Raw genomic sequence first — 20,387 nt, forward strand, 5'->3', positions numbered from 1 at the left:
ACTGTTTGTATTTTAGATGGCCCAGATGACTTTGTCCATGATTGGAGCCGAATGAAAAGTGATAAGACGACAAAATGTTTTTTATAAAGTACTCTAAATTGAATATAATAAAATAATTTCTGTATTTTTATTGTACTGTCAATAATATGATAAATCCAATACACATTTTAAGATTGGTCGTGAGAAGTATTTAATTACATTACCCTGATTTCACTCAGTATTTCCAATTCCATTTCATTTTGACTTTTCATACTTCTTTTCATTAAATTAGCAATGTTTGTAAGAGTATGTGTTATGCTCTGAGGCAAACTTTGAAATGTTTGATTCCCAATTCCACAGTGATAGCTGCTTTATAAAAGTCTCAGACAATTATGATTTCTGACTGTAAAGGAAATATGTACAGAAATGGAGGCTACTTTTATGTGGTGAAGAAGTTAGAATAAGTCTAAAGTGGTAAAGCCATGAGTGAGTTTAAGAGTAAGCTTCAGAGAGGTAGCTGAGTTAGTCTGTAATAGGAAAAACTTTAAAAAATAGAATAGTCTAGTAGCACCGTAAAGACTAACAAAACATGTAAATGGTATCATGCACTTTCATGGGCACAGCCCACTTCTTCAGATGACAGAAGTGGGTTGTACCCATGAAAGCTCATGATACCATCTACATGTTTTGTTAGCCTTTAAGGTGCTACTAGACTATACATTGTTTTTTAAGTTTTTTCTTAAGGGAAATGATATATCTATATCTGTGGCTGTCCTATGCCAGCTAATTTAACTTGGATTAAGATTAGGGCTGCAGCCCAAATTCTGGGACCCTTGCATTTTACAAGGTCCAGAGCTTAAACTCCAGCCTGAGGCCAAATGTCTAAACTGCAGTTTAAGAGCCCTTGCCCTGAGCCTTGCTAGCTCAAATCAACTGGTGCAGGCAGCTGTGGATTTTTATTTGCAGTGTAGACATACTCTACACGTGCAGTCATCCCAGCCACATATACATATATTCCATGTATGCCACATCTTTTACAGAAAAAAGTTTTAGAAGTATTTCAGATAACTTTACCTTAAAAATACGTTTTTGTATCTGCCTGTAAAGCCAGGTGGCTTAATTATTACATGAGGGGCTCAAAGGAAGAGGGAAATTATAGCTAATAGGTTTTAGAACTCTCTAAAGATACCTTTTCTAGACACAAAATTATTCACAGCATTAAAGGCTCATTATTTTAAAGTCTCCCAGAGCAAAAATGAGTGCTGCCTCCCCCCATTGGGAAACCTAGAGGTTCCCTTTTCAGTTGTATAATGGTCCCATATCTAGCCTTTTGCAGTGTTTATACATCAAACCTTAAGCGTGTCAATTAGCAAGAAGAATATTGCTCATCTTGGGTCTTGGACTTCTGCAGTTTTGGAGGACACTTGAAATGAGGGAGATGGGAACAAAACAAAAAGTTTGTCAGCTATTTGAAGCACAGTGGTTAAAATTCTGTCTCCATTGAAATCAATAGCAAAACTCTCATTGATTACAGTGTAGATGCTCAGAATGGTCTCACCAGTTATAGATTAGTGATAGAAATGTAGCCGTGTTAGTCTGGGGTAGCTGAAGCAAAATGCAGGACAATGTAGCACTTTAAAGACTAACAAGATGGTTTATTAGATGATGAGCTTTCGTGGGCCAGACCCACGAAATCTATAATAGACAGTTATAGATTAGTGAACGGTGTTCAGGAGTGGAACCAGACATGTACCATAAATCATTTTCTCACAGGCGTACAATTTGTCACATGGATTTCCCCTTACGTGTGGGGTAGTGCATACAAAATAGTGGGGGGGGGGGAGGAGGGAGTATATTGTAGATTAAATTTGTGTGTTCAAATATTTGGCTTGATGAATATATACACATTCTTATCTCTGAAATAATAGGCTTATTTCTAATGTTAAGGATTAACAACAGATGGATTCCAAAGTCACTACAGAAGGTTGATTTATCTGTGTGGAACAGTTAATAGTAGCTAGTTTTTAATTCATTCTATTGCTAGTTAGCTCTGGTACTCCTTAGGTCTTATGCAGATGTTTGCTTTTGAGCCAACTATCCATTGAGTTTTTCCCATCTCATCTGTGAGTTCTGTAAATATAAAGGTTTTGTCATTTGTACACAATATAGTATTATTTTCTTGTATGTATTTGACTAAAATACAATAAATGTATTGTGACATTAATACAAAGCTAAATAAATAAACAATAGCCCAGCATTTTTAATTCTATAAAAACAAGTGATTCTGATTTCACTCTTTTTAAAACATGACACTAGTTTTGCCTGATCTGCTTTCTGAGGATCATATGATTATGTTTAGGGCAGTCCTACCCTATTCTCCTACCAGCTATTTACTTTATTTTTAAATGTACTACCTGCTAGTCAAAGCTTTTTAGGAGAATTTACTGAAAGCCTTTGCGTTGCTAGGTTTTGGCACTTTAAAAATTACCAGTGAGATTTAAAGGCACCCTCTGCTGACATTTTTTCTTATGCTTGACTATAGCCAGAAGTTGCTAATTATCCAGACTTCTGAGCAAAAGATTATTTCTCCTTAGAAATCATTGGCTTGGACCAGGAGATCCATGCAGGTGCTGTACTCCCAAGGAATATTAGCTTATATCAGAGGGCTTTGGTTCTGCTCTCATAGCCAAGGCTAGTCAGAACTACATGAGGCTGTAAGCGAGAAAAGGAAATCACACAAGGAAAAAAAGGCCTTCCTGAAAATGCAGATTTGACGGAGTCCCTCAATGCCTGACTGACACGTTTTCTAACCTAACATTGTTGCCCCACTTGGGATGCCTGGAGTTTTAGGAGGAAGAAGGAGCTACAGGGGACAGACAGAGTTACACAAATATGAAACAGTCTCCTGCACTGAGGCAAGACTAAGGGTATGTCTACACTACCAACTTTTGTCACATAAACTAATGTTGATACACAGAAGTCACCAAAAAAAAGTTGCCAAAGTGTGTTTACACTTGCTCTGTTGTCAGATTGTACCCACATTTTTAGCTCCCCTGTTGACAACGGGAGCAATGTACTGTGGGTATGTATCCCACAGCGCCTGGCGACACCATCTGTTGCTATGTGTCAAGGGACTGCAGAACAAAGTGTGGGGCATCTAGGGACTGTGCATAATATCCCATCCAGCACTGCTTTGTTCAGGGGCTCCTGGCATCCTTTTGCGCTTTTTTTTTTCCAACTGCTGTTTTCTGCCTTGCACTCTGAGATCTGCAGTGAGAAAGAATGGATCCCACATTTCTCTCTCATACTCTATTAACTGTGGTGAGAACCTCATGCATGGCAGCAGAGATCATCTGACAGAGGAAGAAGACTCAGAGGAGTCTCACTGTGCATGATATGAACAGTGGCAACCTATCATTGCATTTGCCAGGCACAGAGTAGCTGTACAGAGTAGATCAGTGTTTCTGGACTTGGGAAACCAGCACAGATTGTCATGCAGGTGTGAGATGAAGACTAGTAATTACATAACTTTAAGATGCATAAAGCAACTTTTGTGGAGCTGTGTGCTGAGCTGATCCCCACCCTGCGGTGCAAGGACATCCGAATGAGAACTGCCTTCTTGGTTGAGAAGCATGTTGCAATTGCTGTGTGGAAACTGGCAACTCCTTATTGATGTCCGTCATGATACCATCTACATTTTTTGTTAGTCTCGAAAGTGCTGCAAGACTATTTGTTTTTCTAGTTGCAAATCAGTTTGGAGTAGGGAAGTCGACCGTTGGAACTGTGCTGCTGCAAGTGTGCAGGGCAATAAATCTCATTCTCCTACGGAGAACTGTGACTGGGAAATGTGCATGACAGGGCAGAGGTGGGGAACTTTTTCTGGGTCGGGGACCAGTGCCCCACAGAAAAATTAGTCGGGACATGCACAAGAAGCAAATAATAATAATTAATAAAAAAATCCCTCACTGATGTGGCCCTCAAGTAAGAAGCAGAAACACACACCCCACGTCTCCCTCCCACACCAGAGCCTAGGGGTGCCCCGGCTAGTAGATTTTGAGTGCTCCAGCCCCACAGTAGAGCAGTGGCGGGGGGGGGGTGTGAGTCTGGAGTGTCAGTGCAGGCTCCCCAATGCATAGGTGGGGGCCCTGAGTCTTGGGGGGCTGGATTCACACAAGCCTGCATCTGGCCCGTGGGCCTGAGGTTCCTCACTCCTGACATAGGGACTGGCTTTATAGACATGGGATTTCCCAGCTGGGGTGCGGGAGGCAATAGGTGACGCACACATTCCAATTTTAATGCCAGCCCACCTTGCCATCAGGTACATAGGAAGGGGCACTTCTTGATGGTGTCACAGGCACTTGTGGATCACCATGGGCATTTCACAGACATCAGTGCGGGGTGGTCTGGAAAGATGCATGATGCACATGTATTCAGGAACACAGGCCTGTATAGAAAGCTAGCTGCAGGCAGGGATTCTCTTTACAGATCACAAGTTTACAGTGGGGAATGTGGAAGTCCTGAGAGACCCTGCTGAAACTCCTTGCAGTCCTGGCTCATGAAACCATACACGGGGTACCTGGACAGCAGTAATAAGTGTTTTAACAACAGGCTTAGCAGGTCAACTGCATAGTGGTTGAATGCGCCTTTGGGAGATTGAAAACAAGATGACGGTGTCTGTATGGCAGGCTAGACCTCACTAAAGTCCCATGGCTATTGTGGCTTATTGCATCTTGCATTTTGTGTAAAAGTAAGTAAGGGAGAATTGTCTGCTTAGGTTTGGCTGCAGAATATGAACAGTGAGACACTAGAGCTCTCAGAGGAGCTCAAAGGGCTTCTGTTAACATCAGAGAGGCTTTGAGGGTGTATTTTGAAAATGAGGGGCCCTGAAATAAAGTTCTGTTACAGTTGCTTCAACACAACACAACCTGTCCCTCCCATCGACAGGAACATGCCTTTATGCCTGCACCTGGGCTCACATCGACTGGTCTGTGACATTAAACAGTAAATAAAAAAGTGGGATCAATATAAAAGTGTGTCTTTATTCATCAGAGAACAGTGTGCTGAAATGTAATAAAATACCCCCAAGAGGTGAAGAGGAAGGTGCAGCAAAGAGTAACACATCACAAATGTCCAAGTATCATAATCAAAGTTGGGAGAGGCATAGTGCATGGGAGAATGAGGACTCCGAGAGAGGGAAAAGGAATGTGAGGATGGAGAGAGAGGTGGGGTAGGGTGACACAGAATTTTGAATCTGCTGCAGGGCAGGGGGTGGGTGAACCTGTGTTGGCTCACTCTACTGCTTCGCTAAACACTTGAAGATCACTGTCCATCACCGATCGTGCATTCTGTGGCTTGTCTGCTGAAGGTCTGGTGGTTCTTGTGGTTCCACAGCTCCCTTTCAACATGGTGTTCTTGACATCTGCACTCACTTGCTGATTGATTTAATTCTTCACAAACCAAATTCTCCTTGTTTTTCCTAAGGTGCTTCCTTATCTGTTTCAGTCTCTCCAATGAAGTACATAGCAGGGCCTTCAAGGTCTCTGCTCTTCAGCACAATGCACAAAAAGGAGTCTGTTAACGTCGAGTTCTATGTTGTAACATTTCACTTACAAACCCCTTTCCCAACATTTCCGCTCACTTTCTCTATGATCCTTGCAAGGAATGCACCTCTGCAAGCATCATAATCGCAGTGAGGGGATTGAGGGGGAGGGGCAGTGCATATGGGCAAAAGAAATTCCAGCCAGGGCTAGAAAATTCCCTTCGTAGGAATATGGTTCGATTTATGCCACATTTCTCTACAGGCAGGTAACATGCTGGCAGACATCTCTCTGCTCAGAGTAAGCAAGGAAACCAGGGCACAACTTCTCCAGGCTTGTAGCTTTCACCCTGCTCCATATGCAGCCCATGTATGTGCTGCTTTGGTTCCTGCATAAGTGATTGATGAATGGTACGGGCTAGTGTCCTGTAATGGGGGAGGGGACAAAGCTGCATTGCCATGGAATCTGAGGCAGAAATGTACAAATACCTCAACAAAAGTTTCAACAACCCCTCTCTCCATTGAGATCACAGTGAACATCAACACCCTGCTCAGCCCATCGATTAGCTACACAGGAATATGTGCAGCTCACTGAAATAAAGCCAGCCTTCCACTTTTCCATGCCCTCAGCCCTGCACCCCACGGCCACTTGCCCGGCATCTCATCCCCTGCCTCCTGGTCCCTCAGGCTGGCTATGTCTGTCAGCAGTGAAGAACAGTTCCTGGCTGCCGGACACGCTTGCAACCGTGGGGGGAGCCCCGGGTTCTCGTTTACCTCAACCTCTTCATCTACAATTTCATCCTTTGGCTTAGGTACTCCACACCCTCTGAAGTATCCATGTGGCTCTTGGCGGTGGAGGTGGGGTGTCCGCCAAGGATAGCATCCAGCTCCTTATAGAAACGAAAGGTCTTTGGTGAAGCACTGGAGCATCCCACTCATACCCCTTTTCACACAGGGTTTGAGAAATGTGCCTGTATGTGTCTCAGTTCCTACAGGTCACTCACAGCTGGGACTGAACAGACTCCTCCCCCCATACACTGATCACATCCAGCAGCTCCGTGGCAGTCCAGGTGAGTGTTTGGTGCCATGATGATTAGTCATTGGCAGGCATAGGCACTTGGGAAGACACCACGAGACGACTGCATGCTGAGCCAGCCCATGGGAAGGATCCAGGTGATCAGGCAGCAGGAAATGGGATTTCAATTTCATAGGGCTTGCAAAGGGGACAGAGCTGGTAGCTGATCACCTGGCTGCAGGGCAGCAGAGTTCAAACTGCTGACTAGAATAGCTGCTTGGGAATTGTGGGCCACGTTTTAGAGGCCAGAATCTGTGACAAAACACCCCATGGTGTCCACACTGCATGTTTGTCAAGAACACAGGGAGGAGCAAAGACACAAGTCCCTCATGGAACTGGAAATGTTTTGTCAACAAAAATGGTTGCTTTTCTTGACAAATGTCACGTTTCAGTATGCACACTCATACAATTTTGTCAACAAACCCTCAGTATTATATCTAGATACAGAGCAGTTTGGAATTAGAATTGAGTAGGGTTATTTCTGGAGAAGGAGAAAAATACAGGAAAATAATCTTATTCCATAAACTTTAAATTGCTATTTACTTCAACGAATCTAAAATATGCGGCTGTATTTTAAGAAATAAATAATTTACTGGGAGGCTACGTCTACATTGTGCTCTCTTGCGCAAGAACATATGTAAATGAGGTGCCATTTTTACGTAAAGGGCTTTTGCGCAAGAGCTGTTCTGCCACTTATTTTCAGGCAGAACGGCTCTTGCGCAAGAGGGAAGATTTACACAAGCATGAGCAGTGTAGACTGCTCAAAAAAGCAAAAGCCCCTTGTGCAAAATGGCGGCTCATTAGGTATGCAAATGAGGTGCGGCGATATTCCTTGCCGCACCTCATTTGCATATGTTCTTGTGCAAGAGAGCGCAGTATAGACATAGCCATAACGTTTATTGTCAAGTGGCCTTTTAGTGGTGAATGGGAGAAGAATATACCACTGGTCATCAGTGATTGAGTCACCTGTGCCAGTGTAATAGAGGAGATCTCGTCATTGATAGAGACAGACACAGAGACTGGCATGAATCCATTGGCCTTCGCTTGCTTTAACTAGGTGATTCCTGTTTTATTGCATTGTTTTGCAGTGTGTAGCACCTTCAAACCAGGAATCTGAGTGTTGTAAAACAGTGAGTTAGCCCTCACCCCATCAGTGGGGTAGATGTTGATTATTTTCATTTTACAAATTGTGAAACTTCACTCAGGGATGTGCAGCACCTTGCCTGCAGTCACACTGCGGAAACTAAGAACAGATCCAGATCTGATTCCCAACCATGCAATTCAGTACCAAACTCATCTTAACTCCAAGTTGCTCAACTTATTAACATTGCATTTGTTAAGGAGAAAAATAATTGAACAGTTTCCATAATTTACTTCACACTCAAAATACAGCTATTTTAAAAGCTTTTGTTTGTTAGTGGCCCATCATAAACTATGTGGCATTTGAACACTCATAAGTACTAGCCAATTTATATGTTGGGTTCTCAAACTTCACTGTGGTGTACCACAACCCCCTTCTGACAAACAAAATCACTACACAACCTCAGAAGGGAGGATTGAAGCCTGAGCCTCACTGCCCCAGGATCAGGGGACAAAGCTGAAGTCCAAGGGCTTAAGCATTTAACCTGATTCCTGTCACCCCAGGCTGAAGACTTTGGACTTTGGCTCTGGTTGGTGGGGCTCAGGTTTTGGCCTCGGGTGCCAGGAAGTCTAATGCCAGCCATGGCAACATGTTGTTGAGAAGGATCCATTTTTTATTAATTTTCAATCTTGACTTTATGCAATTGAAGAATGGGTCTTCCTCTTAATGGCGATTGTGTGATTTTTCAGGCTTCTTACTCCTCTCTTTCACTTCTCTGTGCAGCAAATTAGATAGGGTGCATTTCCTCTAGAATGGTTCGTGCATGAAGGGATGGATGGGTGAATTTTTAGAGCATCTAGCATTATAAATATCTTGCAATGCTGCTTACAACAGTGCCATGCAAACACTTATTCTCACTTTTAGGTGACTTTGTGAACAAGAAGCAGGCAGCATTGTCTCTCACAAATGCAAACAAACTTGTTTGTCTGAGCAATTGGCTGAACAAGAAGTAGGACTGAGTGGAATTGTAGGCTCTCAATTTTTACATTGTTTCATTTTTGAATGCAGTCTTTTGTACATAATTCTACATTTGTAAGTTCAGCTATCATGATAAAGAGATTGCACTACAGTACTTGTATTAGGTGAGTTAGCATTACTTTTGTGTTTTAAACTGCAAACATTTGTAACTTAAAAGTAAACATAAAGTAAGTGTTGTAATTGAAATCAGTAGATTTGAAAATGTTGAGAACGTCCAAAATATTTAAAATAAATTGTATTCTGTTGTTAAGAGTGTGATTAATCTCATAATTAATTGTGACTAATTTTTAATTGCTTGACATCCCTACTAATACATATAGTTTTGTCTAGTTTACACAGGAAAAACCAAACACTGATCCTGCAGTGAGCTCCACATGAGTTCAGGGATCTGGCTGCACAGAACTCAGTGCGAGAGCAGAGTCTCTGTTATAACACGGTGAGGGCACAACAGTGTTGTAACTAGGTATGCTACCAGGATTGCTGTTGTACTGTGGACAGGTGAATTGTAGTGATTTAATTTTATGCTGTGTTTATCTCAATATGCAGCAAACATTGCAGGAAATGGGAAGATAGAGTGCTCCCCACTACAGGATTGAGTATCTCTGATGATAAAGCTAGAAACAAAACTGAGTGTTTAGGTTTGGCATTAGTCATGATTCATTAGTGGGTAAGATGTGTTTTGTATAAACATCATGAATAAAATCTCATCTCTTATTATATGATAACAAGAAACTTGTTTTGCAGTAGTACCTAGCGGTGCCACAATCAAACCTGAGGATTGTGCTAGGCTTGTGTACATATAGAAGGATGTGGTCCCCGAGGAGTGTACAATTTAAAGAGGAATTCAGAAGGGATGAGGGTAGGAATACATACAATTTTATGCACATTTCCTCTTTTGTATTGTCAGTTATTCCCGTCTGTCCCTAATTAGCCATTAGGCCATTAATTGGCTCATTTTGTATTAAAGCTATTATTATTAGTGTTCACGAAGGGTAGAGCAAATAAAATAAATTTTAAGGGAGTCTTATTCAGTATGTCAGTACTGAATAGGTGTGAATCCTCATAAAATATATTTGGTTTCATTTCCAGGCCAGTCATGTGCACTTCAAAGTTTCTATTTAAAATGTATTGCTCTCCATTTCTCTGCTGGGCTGCACAGGAAATGCTCCTCTGGCTTGTGAAAAATGTAAAACACAAAAAGAAAAAGCAGCTTGGATTCATGCCATTTGGCAATGCCCAGTGATTAAATGCTTTTGGATGCCTGGAAGGCTATGGAGGCAGCACCCAGCATCCAACTGCTGACTGACCTTTTGACTCTTTTACTAGGAGATCAAAACTGGAATATAAAAGCAGTGCTGCCCCCAGTTGTGATTTTCAAATATTATATTACTAGAAGGTTTACCCGGCATTGTTCAGGTCCTTAACTCTATCAATTTTTGGTTTTCTTCATTTAAATCATTGCTGTGGTGTGGGGCTGGGGATGAAGAGAGACTACTCCAGCCTTCTCTCACCGCAGCAGCTTGGGGCCAGGTGAAATGTGCCTCTTCATGGCTGCTGGAGCTCCAGTGGGCACAGCTAGGGGAGGTGTGCTTGACCCTCAGCTGGGGCAGGCCCAGGTTCATTAGCCCCCTACATTCCCCAGCCAGAGGGAAGAAGAGAGCAAACTGTGCACTATTTCCCGGCTCCTGATGAAGGGGAACAGCCAGCAATGTTCCAGTATGAATGGGAGGAGAGAAGCTGCAGCCCTCCCCCCTCAAGAGTGCCTGGGGGTGGGAGGCTCAGGGCCAGGTCAGTCCTGGGGAGGGAAGCACACTCTTAGCCAGCCCCTTTCACCTGCCTGGTGATTGTCTCTCTTCTATATGCCCTGGTCTACACGAGGTCTTTATTTTGAAATAACTCCCACAAGGTCGATATCATAAGCATCCACATTACCAAGCCCATTATTTCAAAATAATGGGCCATGGAATTAAAAAGTAGTCGATGGAATTTCCTTTGAGAACTCGCTTAGTCAATCGGGAGGTACTAGCTACCCCTGCTTCTGTTCTGCAATTTAAATGTAGTACTAATAGAGCCACAGCAGGGGTAGCTTCCGGGGGAGACTAAGCAGTCCTAGCCCGCCCCAGCTCTGGAACCGCTGCGACTCTGCCTCCCCTTTTCCCCACACCACAGAGATGATGCTGGGGAGATCTAGCTTTTAAGCCAGCTCTCGCCTGCACCAGCTCCTGCTCCTCCCCCTTGTTGCCTCTGACATGGGCAGCAAGCGGGGGGGGGGGGGATTGAGTAGTCAACTCTACTACGTGATAAGCATAAGCTTATCAGGTAATTGACTACTCCCTTACATCCCTACCTCAGAGTAATTCAAATTAATTACTCCCCAGTGTTCCTGGACTAATTTAATGGAGCCTGCCTCAAACTAATTTTGAGGCTTCCCTGTAGTGTGGACGTGCTAGTTTGAATTTGTTAAAGTGGGAGTTAAGTCACATTTAGTAATTTCAAAACACTTTCCTAATGGAGACATGGACTGTGATTTTATGCATCCATGTACACATGGCAGGAGGGAGCTTCAGGCCTCTCTCCCCATGTGACCAAGCACTGACCTTGCTTTAAGTTGTGATAAATAGAAGCTGCATACCAAATTTGGTGGTCCTAGCTCTTACTGTTTAGGAGGATAGTGATAGAAATGTAGCCGTGTTAGTCTGGGGTAGCTGAAGCAAAATGCAGGACAATGTAGCACTTTAAAGACTAACAAGATGGTTTAATAGATGATGAGCTTTCGTGGGCCAGACCCACTTCCTCAGATCAAGTGGGTCTGGCCCACGAAAGCTCATCATCTATTAAACCATCTTGTTAGTCTTTAAAGTGCTACATTGTCCTGCATTTTGTTTAGGAGGAGTTCTCCAAAACAGATGGACAGAGACAGACTTGCTCACTCACTCTCAAATATATAATAAATGGGTAGCTCAACACTGCATAATATTTTAAAGTTTGCATAAAAGCATCTCTAATTTTTAAAACTCTGCTATGAAATGCTGCTTTTTATCTCCTTTTGAACACTGGTGGTTGAATTCAAAGTAACCATAGAGGAGTTAAGTTTATCAGAACCAAACTCCTTGCATTCAAGAGTCCCAGCTGGCTCTGTATTTACATTGAGGACATTTAATTTTCATTTGTGTTTTAAGATGCAGCTCATCTAGTAGGATTTAAATGTAGATGATGCTGCCTTTTGATATTCATTGTTGCCTTCTGGTTTAATTGCCCATTGATCCCTTTCTTTATTATCTGATCTACATTCCACTCTGGGGAGGGGTGTATATGTTGGTTTTGTACAGTTTATTGAGGGTATGAGGTGTGCCTGTATTAAAACTACACCTACATTGTGTATTTACACAGGAAAAAAACCCACATGTAATTATACTGATTGTTGAGCACAGTAATAAGTCTGACCATCTTGAGAAAATGTAGCACAGTCTTTCCACCTCAGTCCTATTCCTAACCTGTTCTCCCAGAAAAAAACCCCTATGCTATACAGAGTTTTCAACCCATAAATCAATTCCAAAGACTCTTTGAGATCCACTAAGAACTTTTTTATTTGTATTATTTTACATCAATACTTATTAGCCAGGATGGGTAGGAATGGTGTCCCTAGCCCAGGGGTATCCAACCTTTTTAAGCACGAGATCACTTTTGTTAATTTAAGTGCAATCCAGAATCTACCTCACACCCAAATACCCTTACTCTGCCTTCTTTGTGCCCCTTCTCCAAGGCCCCACCCCTGCTCACTCCATTCTCCCCTCCCCCCCCCCCCCATCCTTCCTCTCTTTCATCCGGCTGGGGCAGAGGGTTGAGGTGCAGGCTCTGGTCTTGGGCTAAGGGATTTGGAGTGTGAGGGACTCTGAGCTGAGCTTGGGGCAGGGAGATGGGGTGCAGGGGAGGGTTCAGGGTCCAGGCTCTGTAAGGGAATTTGGGTCTGGGGGGGCTCAGGGCTAGGGGTACAGGAGGGAGTTTGAGTGGGGCAGGGGTTCAGGATGCTGGCTTCAGCTGGACATTAGTGGGGCTAAGGCAGGGTCTGCACCACTCTCAAAAACAGCCAGCAAACTCCCTCTATCCCAAACCCTGCTATGCCCCCCACCTTTCTGGGGAGACAGACTACAGGGTGGGAGAGAGGGCACCCTGACATCAGCAGCCCCTCCTCTTCCTTCCCTGCCTTGTCCAGCAAATGGGGTGTGGGGAGGGGCACACAGCTTCAAGGCAAAGGGCAGGAGTTGCACAGCAGTGAAGGGAAGCTGAAGTGCTGGCACTTGATAGCCTCTTGGCCAAACCTGTCAGGATCCCCTGTCAGAGGCTCCAAGATCTACCGGTAGATCCCAAGCTATTGGTGACCACTGCCCTAGCCTCTGTTTGTCAAAGGCTGGAAATGGGTGACAGGATAGGGATTATCTGATGATTGCCTATTCTGTTCACTCCCTCTGGGGCATCTGGCATTGCATTGGCCACTGTCGGAAGACAGAATACTGGACTAAATTGACCTTTGGTCTGACCCAGTATGGCTGTTCTTATGACATAAATGAGTTTAGACCAAGGTTTACATATTTAAGAAATAATTCAGGAAGCTTTCAAGATCTACTTAATATCAGAAGTTTTGCAATATATTTGCTCAGTTCATTCATTCTGTATTGACTTTTAGAGTTTACTGAACATTTCAAAAATAAAACTGGCAAATTAAATGACATTATATGTTTAATTCCTTTGCTGAGTTTTGCTTGCTTTCCAAAAAGTGTCTGCTTTAGTACTTTTCACTGAAGTTACATTTTGATTATTTCTACAGATGGCCAAACAAACAAACAAAAGAAACCTACTGGAACATTTTTAGAACACGAGGGAAATAAAATCCTCCAAATTCACCAAGTTTAGCAAGACTCAGGCAGGCTTCTCTTGCTTTGTTCTATTAAGTGATGCATTAGTTCCTGGCATTGGATATGATGGTGCGAAACTATTGCTTCTGGTAAGTAACAAAGAAAAAAATCAAAGATAAAAATACTAAGTTCTTATAAGAGTTGGCATAGGTCTTTTATAATTGTCTAAGTAAGAAAAAAAAAGTCACCTATTTGTGATGATAGGTTTATAGATATGAATATTTTATTGCTCTATCAATATACCTTTCTCTCCCTGTCTGGTGATCATCTCCATTTCTATCTTCTCTGTTTTTTTACGGTCGCACCCAAAGCCCAAATAAGCGTTTCCATTGATTTCAGTGGCCTTTAGGAAAGGGAAAAAAGGCAGAATGAGCATCAGCAAATTCATGCTGAAGAAAAATCAGTTGGAGAGATTTCAACTGTTATGCAAGAAAATAAATGAGAGAACATAGGGCCGTGGTCATACAGAAAATAGAAATTAGGAGCTGTATGTTTTGCATGGTGATAGTTATCTGCAAAACTCTGATGTAATATAAACTGCTTCCTTCATACTAGCAATTAAGAGTTGGAAAACAAACCCAAGCCCCTGACTTCCAGTCAGTTCCTTGCATGCTGAACCACAGATGTCCTGACACTTTGTATCTAGAAATGTCTTGCTAGACCTCTGATGTTCACCTCCGAAGGTCTGCTCCAGTGCTTCCTGCACAGGTCAAGCACTTACGATTTCCATATAGGGTTGCCACTTCCTGCACAGGTCAGACACTTACGATTTCCATATAGGGTTGCCAACAGTCCCTTAGTATTATAGGAAGGATGTCCCTTATTTTTTCATTTCTGTATATAGATGTTGTAACTAAGGGTGCTGCTGTACCCCTTAGCTTGATGCAAATCACTTCATATACAGAATTTACAGTTTGGTTCAATGGCTTTCAGCATCCACACAATAAAAATTCTTCAGCACCCTTGTGCTCTATACAACAAGATTAGGAGTTGTTGCATGCTGCAAAAAGCAGCAAGAAATACCCCCGGCAAATGTAGGTCATGACGTACTGGGTAAGAAAATTAACAATTGTGATGATAATGGCAGGTGGGGCGGGAGTTGTAAGAAAAAAAACCCCTATATTTTAAATACAGTTTTGTCAATCCTATTAGAAGTTTCTCTTCCTAAAGGCTTTTTTAAGAGTACTATGTTTCTACACTTGTTTTCTAAAACATATGTTGCTTCATTCCTACATGTAGTATAAATATCTTTGAAATGACACCTAAAGCAAATTTTTGGAAGTGAGCTGTGATTTTGGGGTACCTAAACTGAGATGCTTTGAAAGGGGGACATATTCCTTAGAAAGTGTTGAGCATCTGCTATCTGAAAATCAGGCACCTTTAAAGCATTTCAAGTTGGGCACCCAAAAATTGAGCAACCCAGAATCACTAGTGCCTTTTGAAAAGCTCAGTCCCAGTGTTCAGGGAGGTGCTAGCAGGCTTTTTCAGTGTAAAAAAAAAATCAGCACATACAGTAACACAATCAGCTGTGATTAGAAATCTCAACAATGAGCTGTTAATTTCTGACTGCTTAAAAGCAGGGCTGGGGAAATGCTCTGCTTAGAAATTCTGAAATCCCTTTTGCAACCCTGGAAAGTGCAGCTGGCCCATGGCCTTTATTTTGAAAAGCAAAGGATCATTCCCATTTTGCAGTAACACTACCATTTACTGGGCCCTACCAGTAGCAATTTGCAACAATGGGAGGAGGGGCTACCATTTGACCTAGAATGCAATTTTCAACTAATTAATAAAGTGACCATTAGTGCCTGAGGAGATAATAACAGGAATAAGAACAAATTACTGTGGGGTGCAAAGGAGACACAGGCATTGTATTGCAAATTTCTTATGCCACTATTCTTTTTTCAACTAATACTTTAAAGTACCCCCACTCTACACTTGCTCCTTCTAGGGTCCTTGCAAACCACATAAGAATTAGCCCTTCAAAGATCAATCAGGCTGTGATTGTTGTTAACAAAGTGCCACCTGGAGAGAAATGTTACAATATACCTTCATTACAAAGCATTCAATCTCTCTCATGCTCACAAGTCCTGCCTTCAGTAAGGAGAAAAAGCAGTTGTCAGCACTGGGCCAGGCACCTGCAATTGCTTGTAAAACTCCCCATGCCCATGCACATGCTCCTAATAATTTCAGGGGAAAACAAGTGAAAAACAGGAATCGGGAGTGAAGGTCATAGGTATAAAGGCAAGAGATCCAGAGTGGGACACTGAGCAGATAATCACAGATTATCCAGGGAAGCAATGGTTGTGGTCCAGAAGAACACATCCAGAGACACAACTTGGGGGAGGATTGGAAATACGCCCTTCAGTTGCAGAGCATGCACCTGGTCCAGCACCCTCCTCCTGGTATGTTGCATGACCACCTTGTACTCCTAATGTTGCATGAGCATCATTAGTACAGTTATGTGCTGTCTCCAAGTACATGCCCTCGCTCACTGGAGTTTGATTAACGCCACTGCAGCTCAACCAGTGATAGGGACTGTGGGCAAGGCATCTACCCCAATGCAGGGACCCCTCTCAGCTCAGTCCTGCCAGGCTTCAGGAACTGCTCTGAACAAGGATCCCACTCTGTTGTCTACCCCTTGCCCTGAGCATCCCATAGGGCAAATTCTCAAGAAGTACCTTATTTGTCTGTGCTATCTATGACTGTATCTGTGCTGGGATTTTAGGGTGTACCTAGCCTACAGGGTTTTGTCGACAAAAGTGGACTTTTGTCAACAAAACTATACCTGCGTCCACACTGCCTTTGAGTTATGTCGACATAATGTCGACAAAACTCAGTAGTTTTGTCGACGTATGTAAACCTCATTCTACGAGGAATAACGCCTTTTATCGACAGAGTTCTGTCGATAGAAGGCATTATTGCATCTACACTGTCCTTTGCGTCCACATTGTTATGTCGACAAAGCGGCTTGCTTTGTCGACAGAACTGGATGTTGTCTAGCTGCTCTTTGTCGACAGAAGCTTTGTCGACAGTATCTGTCGACAAAACTTCTGTCGACAAAACCCTGTAGTCTAGACATATCCTTATTGTCTGGTATAAGTGTGCTAGTATGAATCATTCTGCCTGATGTATATAATGCTTACACAAGGGTTGTGCATCAGTTCAGCTGCATTGGATACAATTGTTTTGCAAACGAGCATATGAGTTGCCATGCTGGGTCAGACCAAAGGTCCATCTAGCCCAGTATTTTGTCTGCCTACAGTGACGAATGCCAGATGCCCCAGAAGGAGTAAAAAGAACAGGTAATCATCGAGTGATCCATCCTCTGTCGCCCATTCCCAGCTTCTAACAAACAGAAGTTAGGGTCACCATTCCTGCCCATCCTGGCTAATAGCCTGGCTAATCCTCTATGAACATGTCTAGATCTTTTTTTAACTTGCCTTCACAACATCCTCTGGCAAAGAGTTCCACAGGTTGACTGTATCAGAGGGGTAGCCATGTTAGTCTGGATCTGCAAAAGTGACAAGGAGTCCTGTGGCACCTTATAGACTAACAGATGTATTGGAGCATAAGGTTTCCTTGGTTAAGACCCTCTTCGTCAGATGCAGGTTGACTGTGTGTTGTGTGAAAAAATACTTCCTTCTTTTGTTTTAAACCTGCTACTTATTAATTTCATTTGGTGGTCCCTGGATCTTGTGTTATGAGAAGGCATAAATAATACATTATCTACTTTCTCTACACCATTCATGATTTTATTGTCCTCTATCATATTCCCCAGTCATCTCTTTCCAAGCTGAAAAGTCCCAGTCTTATTATTTTGTCCTCATATGGAAGCTGTTCCATATCCCTAATCATTTTTCTTGCCTGTTTCTGAACCTTTTTCAATTCCAATATATCTTTTTTTTGAGGTGGGGTGACCATATCTGTATACCGCATTCAAGATCTGGGCATGCAATGTATTTGTATAGCAGTAATATATTTTCTTCCTTATTATCTATCCCTTTCTTAATGATACCCTACATGCTGTAATTTTTTTTGACTGCCACTGCACATTGAGTAGATGTTTGCAGAAAACTATCCACAGTGACAGCAAGATCTCTCTCTTGAGTGGTAACAGCTAATTTAGACCTCATCATTTTATCTAAATACACATACAAGGCCTGTGTCTCCAGTCATCAGCATCCATTCCCATGAGATAAAGTCAGGGCCGACTCTAGAGAGCGCGAAGCCCGATTCCGGGGGCGGGGCTGCACATGCGCGGGGCCTCGGGCGGCACGGCGCATACACTCTGCGCCCACACATGCGCAGTGCCCCAGGAGTGCTACGCATGCGTGGCCCCCCGGGTGCACGGCACATGCGTCGCTTCCCTGGGCTCGGAGCCCCCTCAGGTGCGGGGCCACATGCCAAAGAATCGGCTGAATCAACCTAAGGCCATCCCTGGATCTAGTAGTGGCTGCAGCTCAAATATACTGGACCCTGGGGCTTCTGGTTGCTAATGTGTCCTTTACTCACTCTGCCTACTGTGAAGCACTTCCACTTTGCTTGTGCAAATGTGCAGAATGCAGCATGCCAAAATAATATAGAGCAGTATTTCTTAAATTGTGTTCCATGGAAGACTGGTATGCCGCGAGGCAGTCAGAGGTGTGCCAAGGAGAACAACAGAATTCAAAATGGCTGCCCTTAAAGGGGCAGGTGACCTTTTTAGTAGTAGTAGTAGTAGTATTTTTTTTTCTGCTTAATATCTTTTCCCCCAACCCTTTTTCCCTCCCCTCGACCCCCCCCCCCTTTTTTTTTCGTTGCTCAACAAAAAAAAAATCCCTGGTGTTCCTCATAAAAAAACATTATTGTTTGGTGTTCTTGGTCTTAAAAAGTTTAAGAAACACTGATATAGAGGATAGAAACCATAGCAGGATCATTCCCCTTCAGAAGGCATCTCTATCTTGCTTCAAGGCACATTCTACCACCAGTCTGCTCTAGCTTAGGTGATCATTGAAGTGATGTTCATTACTGCTGGTGTATAGACATAGCCTCTGGAGTAGATAGGGGAGGTGTTTCCCACTCAATTAGGGTATGTCTACACTACCCTCCTATTTCGAAATAGGAGGGTAATGTAGGCATACCGCAATTGCAAATGAAGCCCGGGATTTGAATTTCCCGGGCTTCATTTGCATAAGCCGGGCGCCGCCATCTTTAAATCCCGGCTGGTTCGAACCCCGTGCCGCGCGGCTACACGCGGCACGAACTAGGTAATTCGAACTAGGCTTCCTAGTTCGAACTACCGTTACTCCTCGTGGAATGAGGAGTAACGGTAGCTCGAACTAGGAAGCCTAGTTCGAACTACCTAGTTCGTGCCGCGTGTAGCCGCGCGGCACGGGGTTCGAACCCGCCGGGATTTAAAGATGGCGGCGCCCGGCTTATGCAAATGAAGCCCGGGAAATTCAAATCCCGGGCTTCATTTGCAATTGCGGTATGCCTACATTACCCCGCTAGTTCGAACTAGCGGAGTAGTGTAGACATACCCTCTCTTCCAGAGCCTCAGTGGGGACAAATGCTTCTTTAATACAGGAAGACTGTTTGTTTGCCCATTCCCATTAGTGATTCTGTGAGGCTAAGATTCAGTCAGATATTTGATTTCATTACAAGATTTCAGAGTGCTTTACAAAGGAAGTCAGAATCATTGTCCACATTTTACAGATGGGGAAACTGAGGGACAGCAGTGAAGTGAAGGTTATGTAAAATGGCAGCAATTCCTGAAGGATTCTAAGCTATTCACAGCTGCCTCACAGAACACTCTTCAAATCCCACAGTACTGTGCAGAATTTCCTTTAAGTGCCCCACTGAATAGATGTGCTGGGAAATGTAGGAACAATATCTCAATCACATGTCCCACAACATGCTAGCACAGCAGTGGCTGGTGGGAGTGCATGAATATTGGTCAGATTTACAAAACTTGAATAGGTGCAGTGTCAGCTCTACTGGCTCATTTCAAACTTCGCTAGTATGAACAGTTGATATGTACTTAAGGGCCCAAGACAAAGATTTATGGGAACTATCATTTGAATTTCCAACATTTTTGTATTTCAAATGTCAGCTGTAACACATTGTGAAGTAGCTCATTGCATTTTGGGGGGAGGGGGGCAGATCTTAGTTTCTCAGTGATGCAGCATTAGGAAAGAGCCCCCCCTTCCAGTCTCTCAGACATTCTAGCTCGGATACTCCCACAGTGAGCAGATATGGAGCAAAGATACAAAATACAGTTCACATCTCTCTTCACAACCAGTCCAAGTTCAGGGGTACTTCAGGTTTTGGATTCAGCTTGCTTGCCTTGTGAAACAGAGAACAGGATCTAGGTCTGGATTCTGAAGGATTCTAACTTCCCTCATTTCAAGGTGGTGGTTGTTTTTTTGTTGGGCCTCTCTAGAACAGTCTAACATTTATTGGACAAACAGAAACACAGATTCAGAAGAATTGATGAGAAAGCAGATTCAGCAGGTTAGGAGGAGATGAAAAGTCAAGAGAGGGAAGGCAGAAAGAGAATGCCAATCAGTAAGATTGCAAGTCTGTCACAGAGGTCATGCCACACCACCACCACCCCAGCATGAGCCACAGGCCTGCACCACGCACCTCTGCCCTAACCCTCGTCACAGTCCTGGCAACAGTTGGCCAACCTTCCAGTATTGGCCTGGAGTCTCCCTGAATTGGCATTGATCTGCCAGCAACTATTGAAAGCACTTCAGGAGTTTTTAATAGGCTATTTTAAGAAAA

At 43.2% G+C, this 20,387-nt stretch overlaps 1 protein-coding gene across 4 annotated transcripts in view; it reads left to right on the top strand.

Moving 5' to 3' along the window:
• The window catches only part of FAM120B (family with sequence similarity 120 member B), a 110,407-nt gene extending 96,728 nt beyond the window's left edge, over window positions 1-13,679 (top strand). For 2 of the 4 annotated variants that reach the window (XR_012902777.1, XM_025184069.2), the window contains one exon: window positions 17-2,257. Coding sequence is in view for 3 of the 4 variants with exons in the window: in XM_025184069.2 (XP_025039854.2) it covers window positions 17-29 (13 nt within the window). In the remaining variant the exon portion in view is untranslated. Of the gene's footprint in view, window positions 2,258-13,534 lie in introns of those variants that run through there. The other 2 variants (XM_075924697.1, XM_025184068.2) reach the window with 2 other exon arrangements.
• The last annotated feature ends 6,708 nt before the right edge of the window (window positions 13,680-20,387 follow it).

The sequence above is a fragment of the Pelodiscus sinensis genome, chromosome 3, assembly GCF_049634645.1.
Source record: "Pelodiscus sinensis isolate JC-2024 chromosome 3, ASM4963464v1, whole genome shotgun sequence".
NCBI classification, from domain to species: Eukaryota; Metazoa; Chordata; order Testudines; family Trionychidae; genus Pelodiscus; species Pelodiscus sinensis.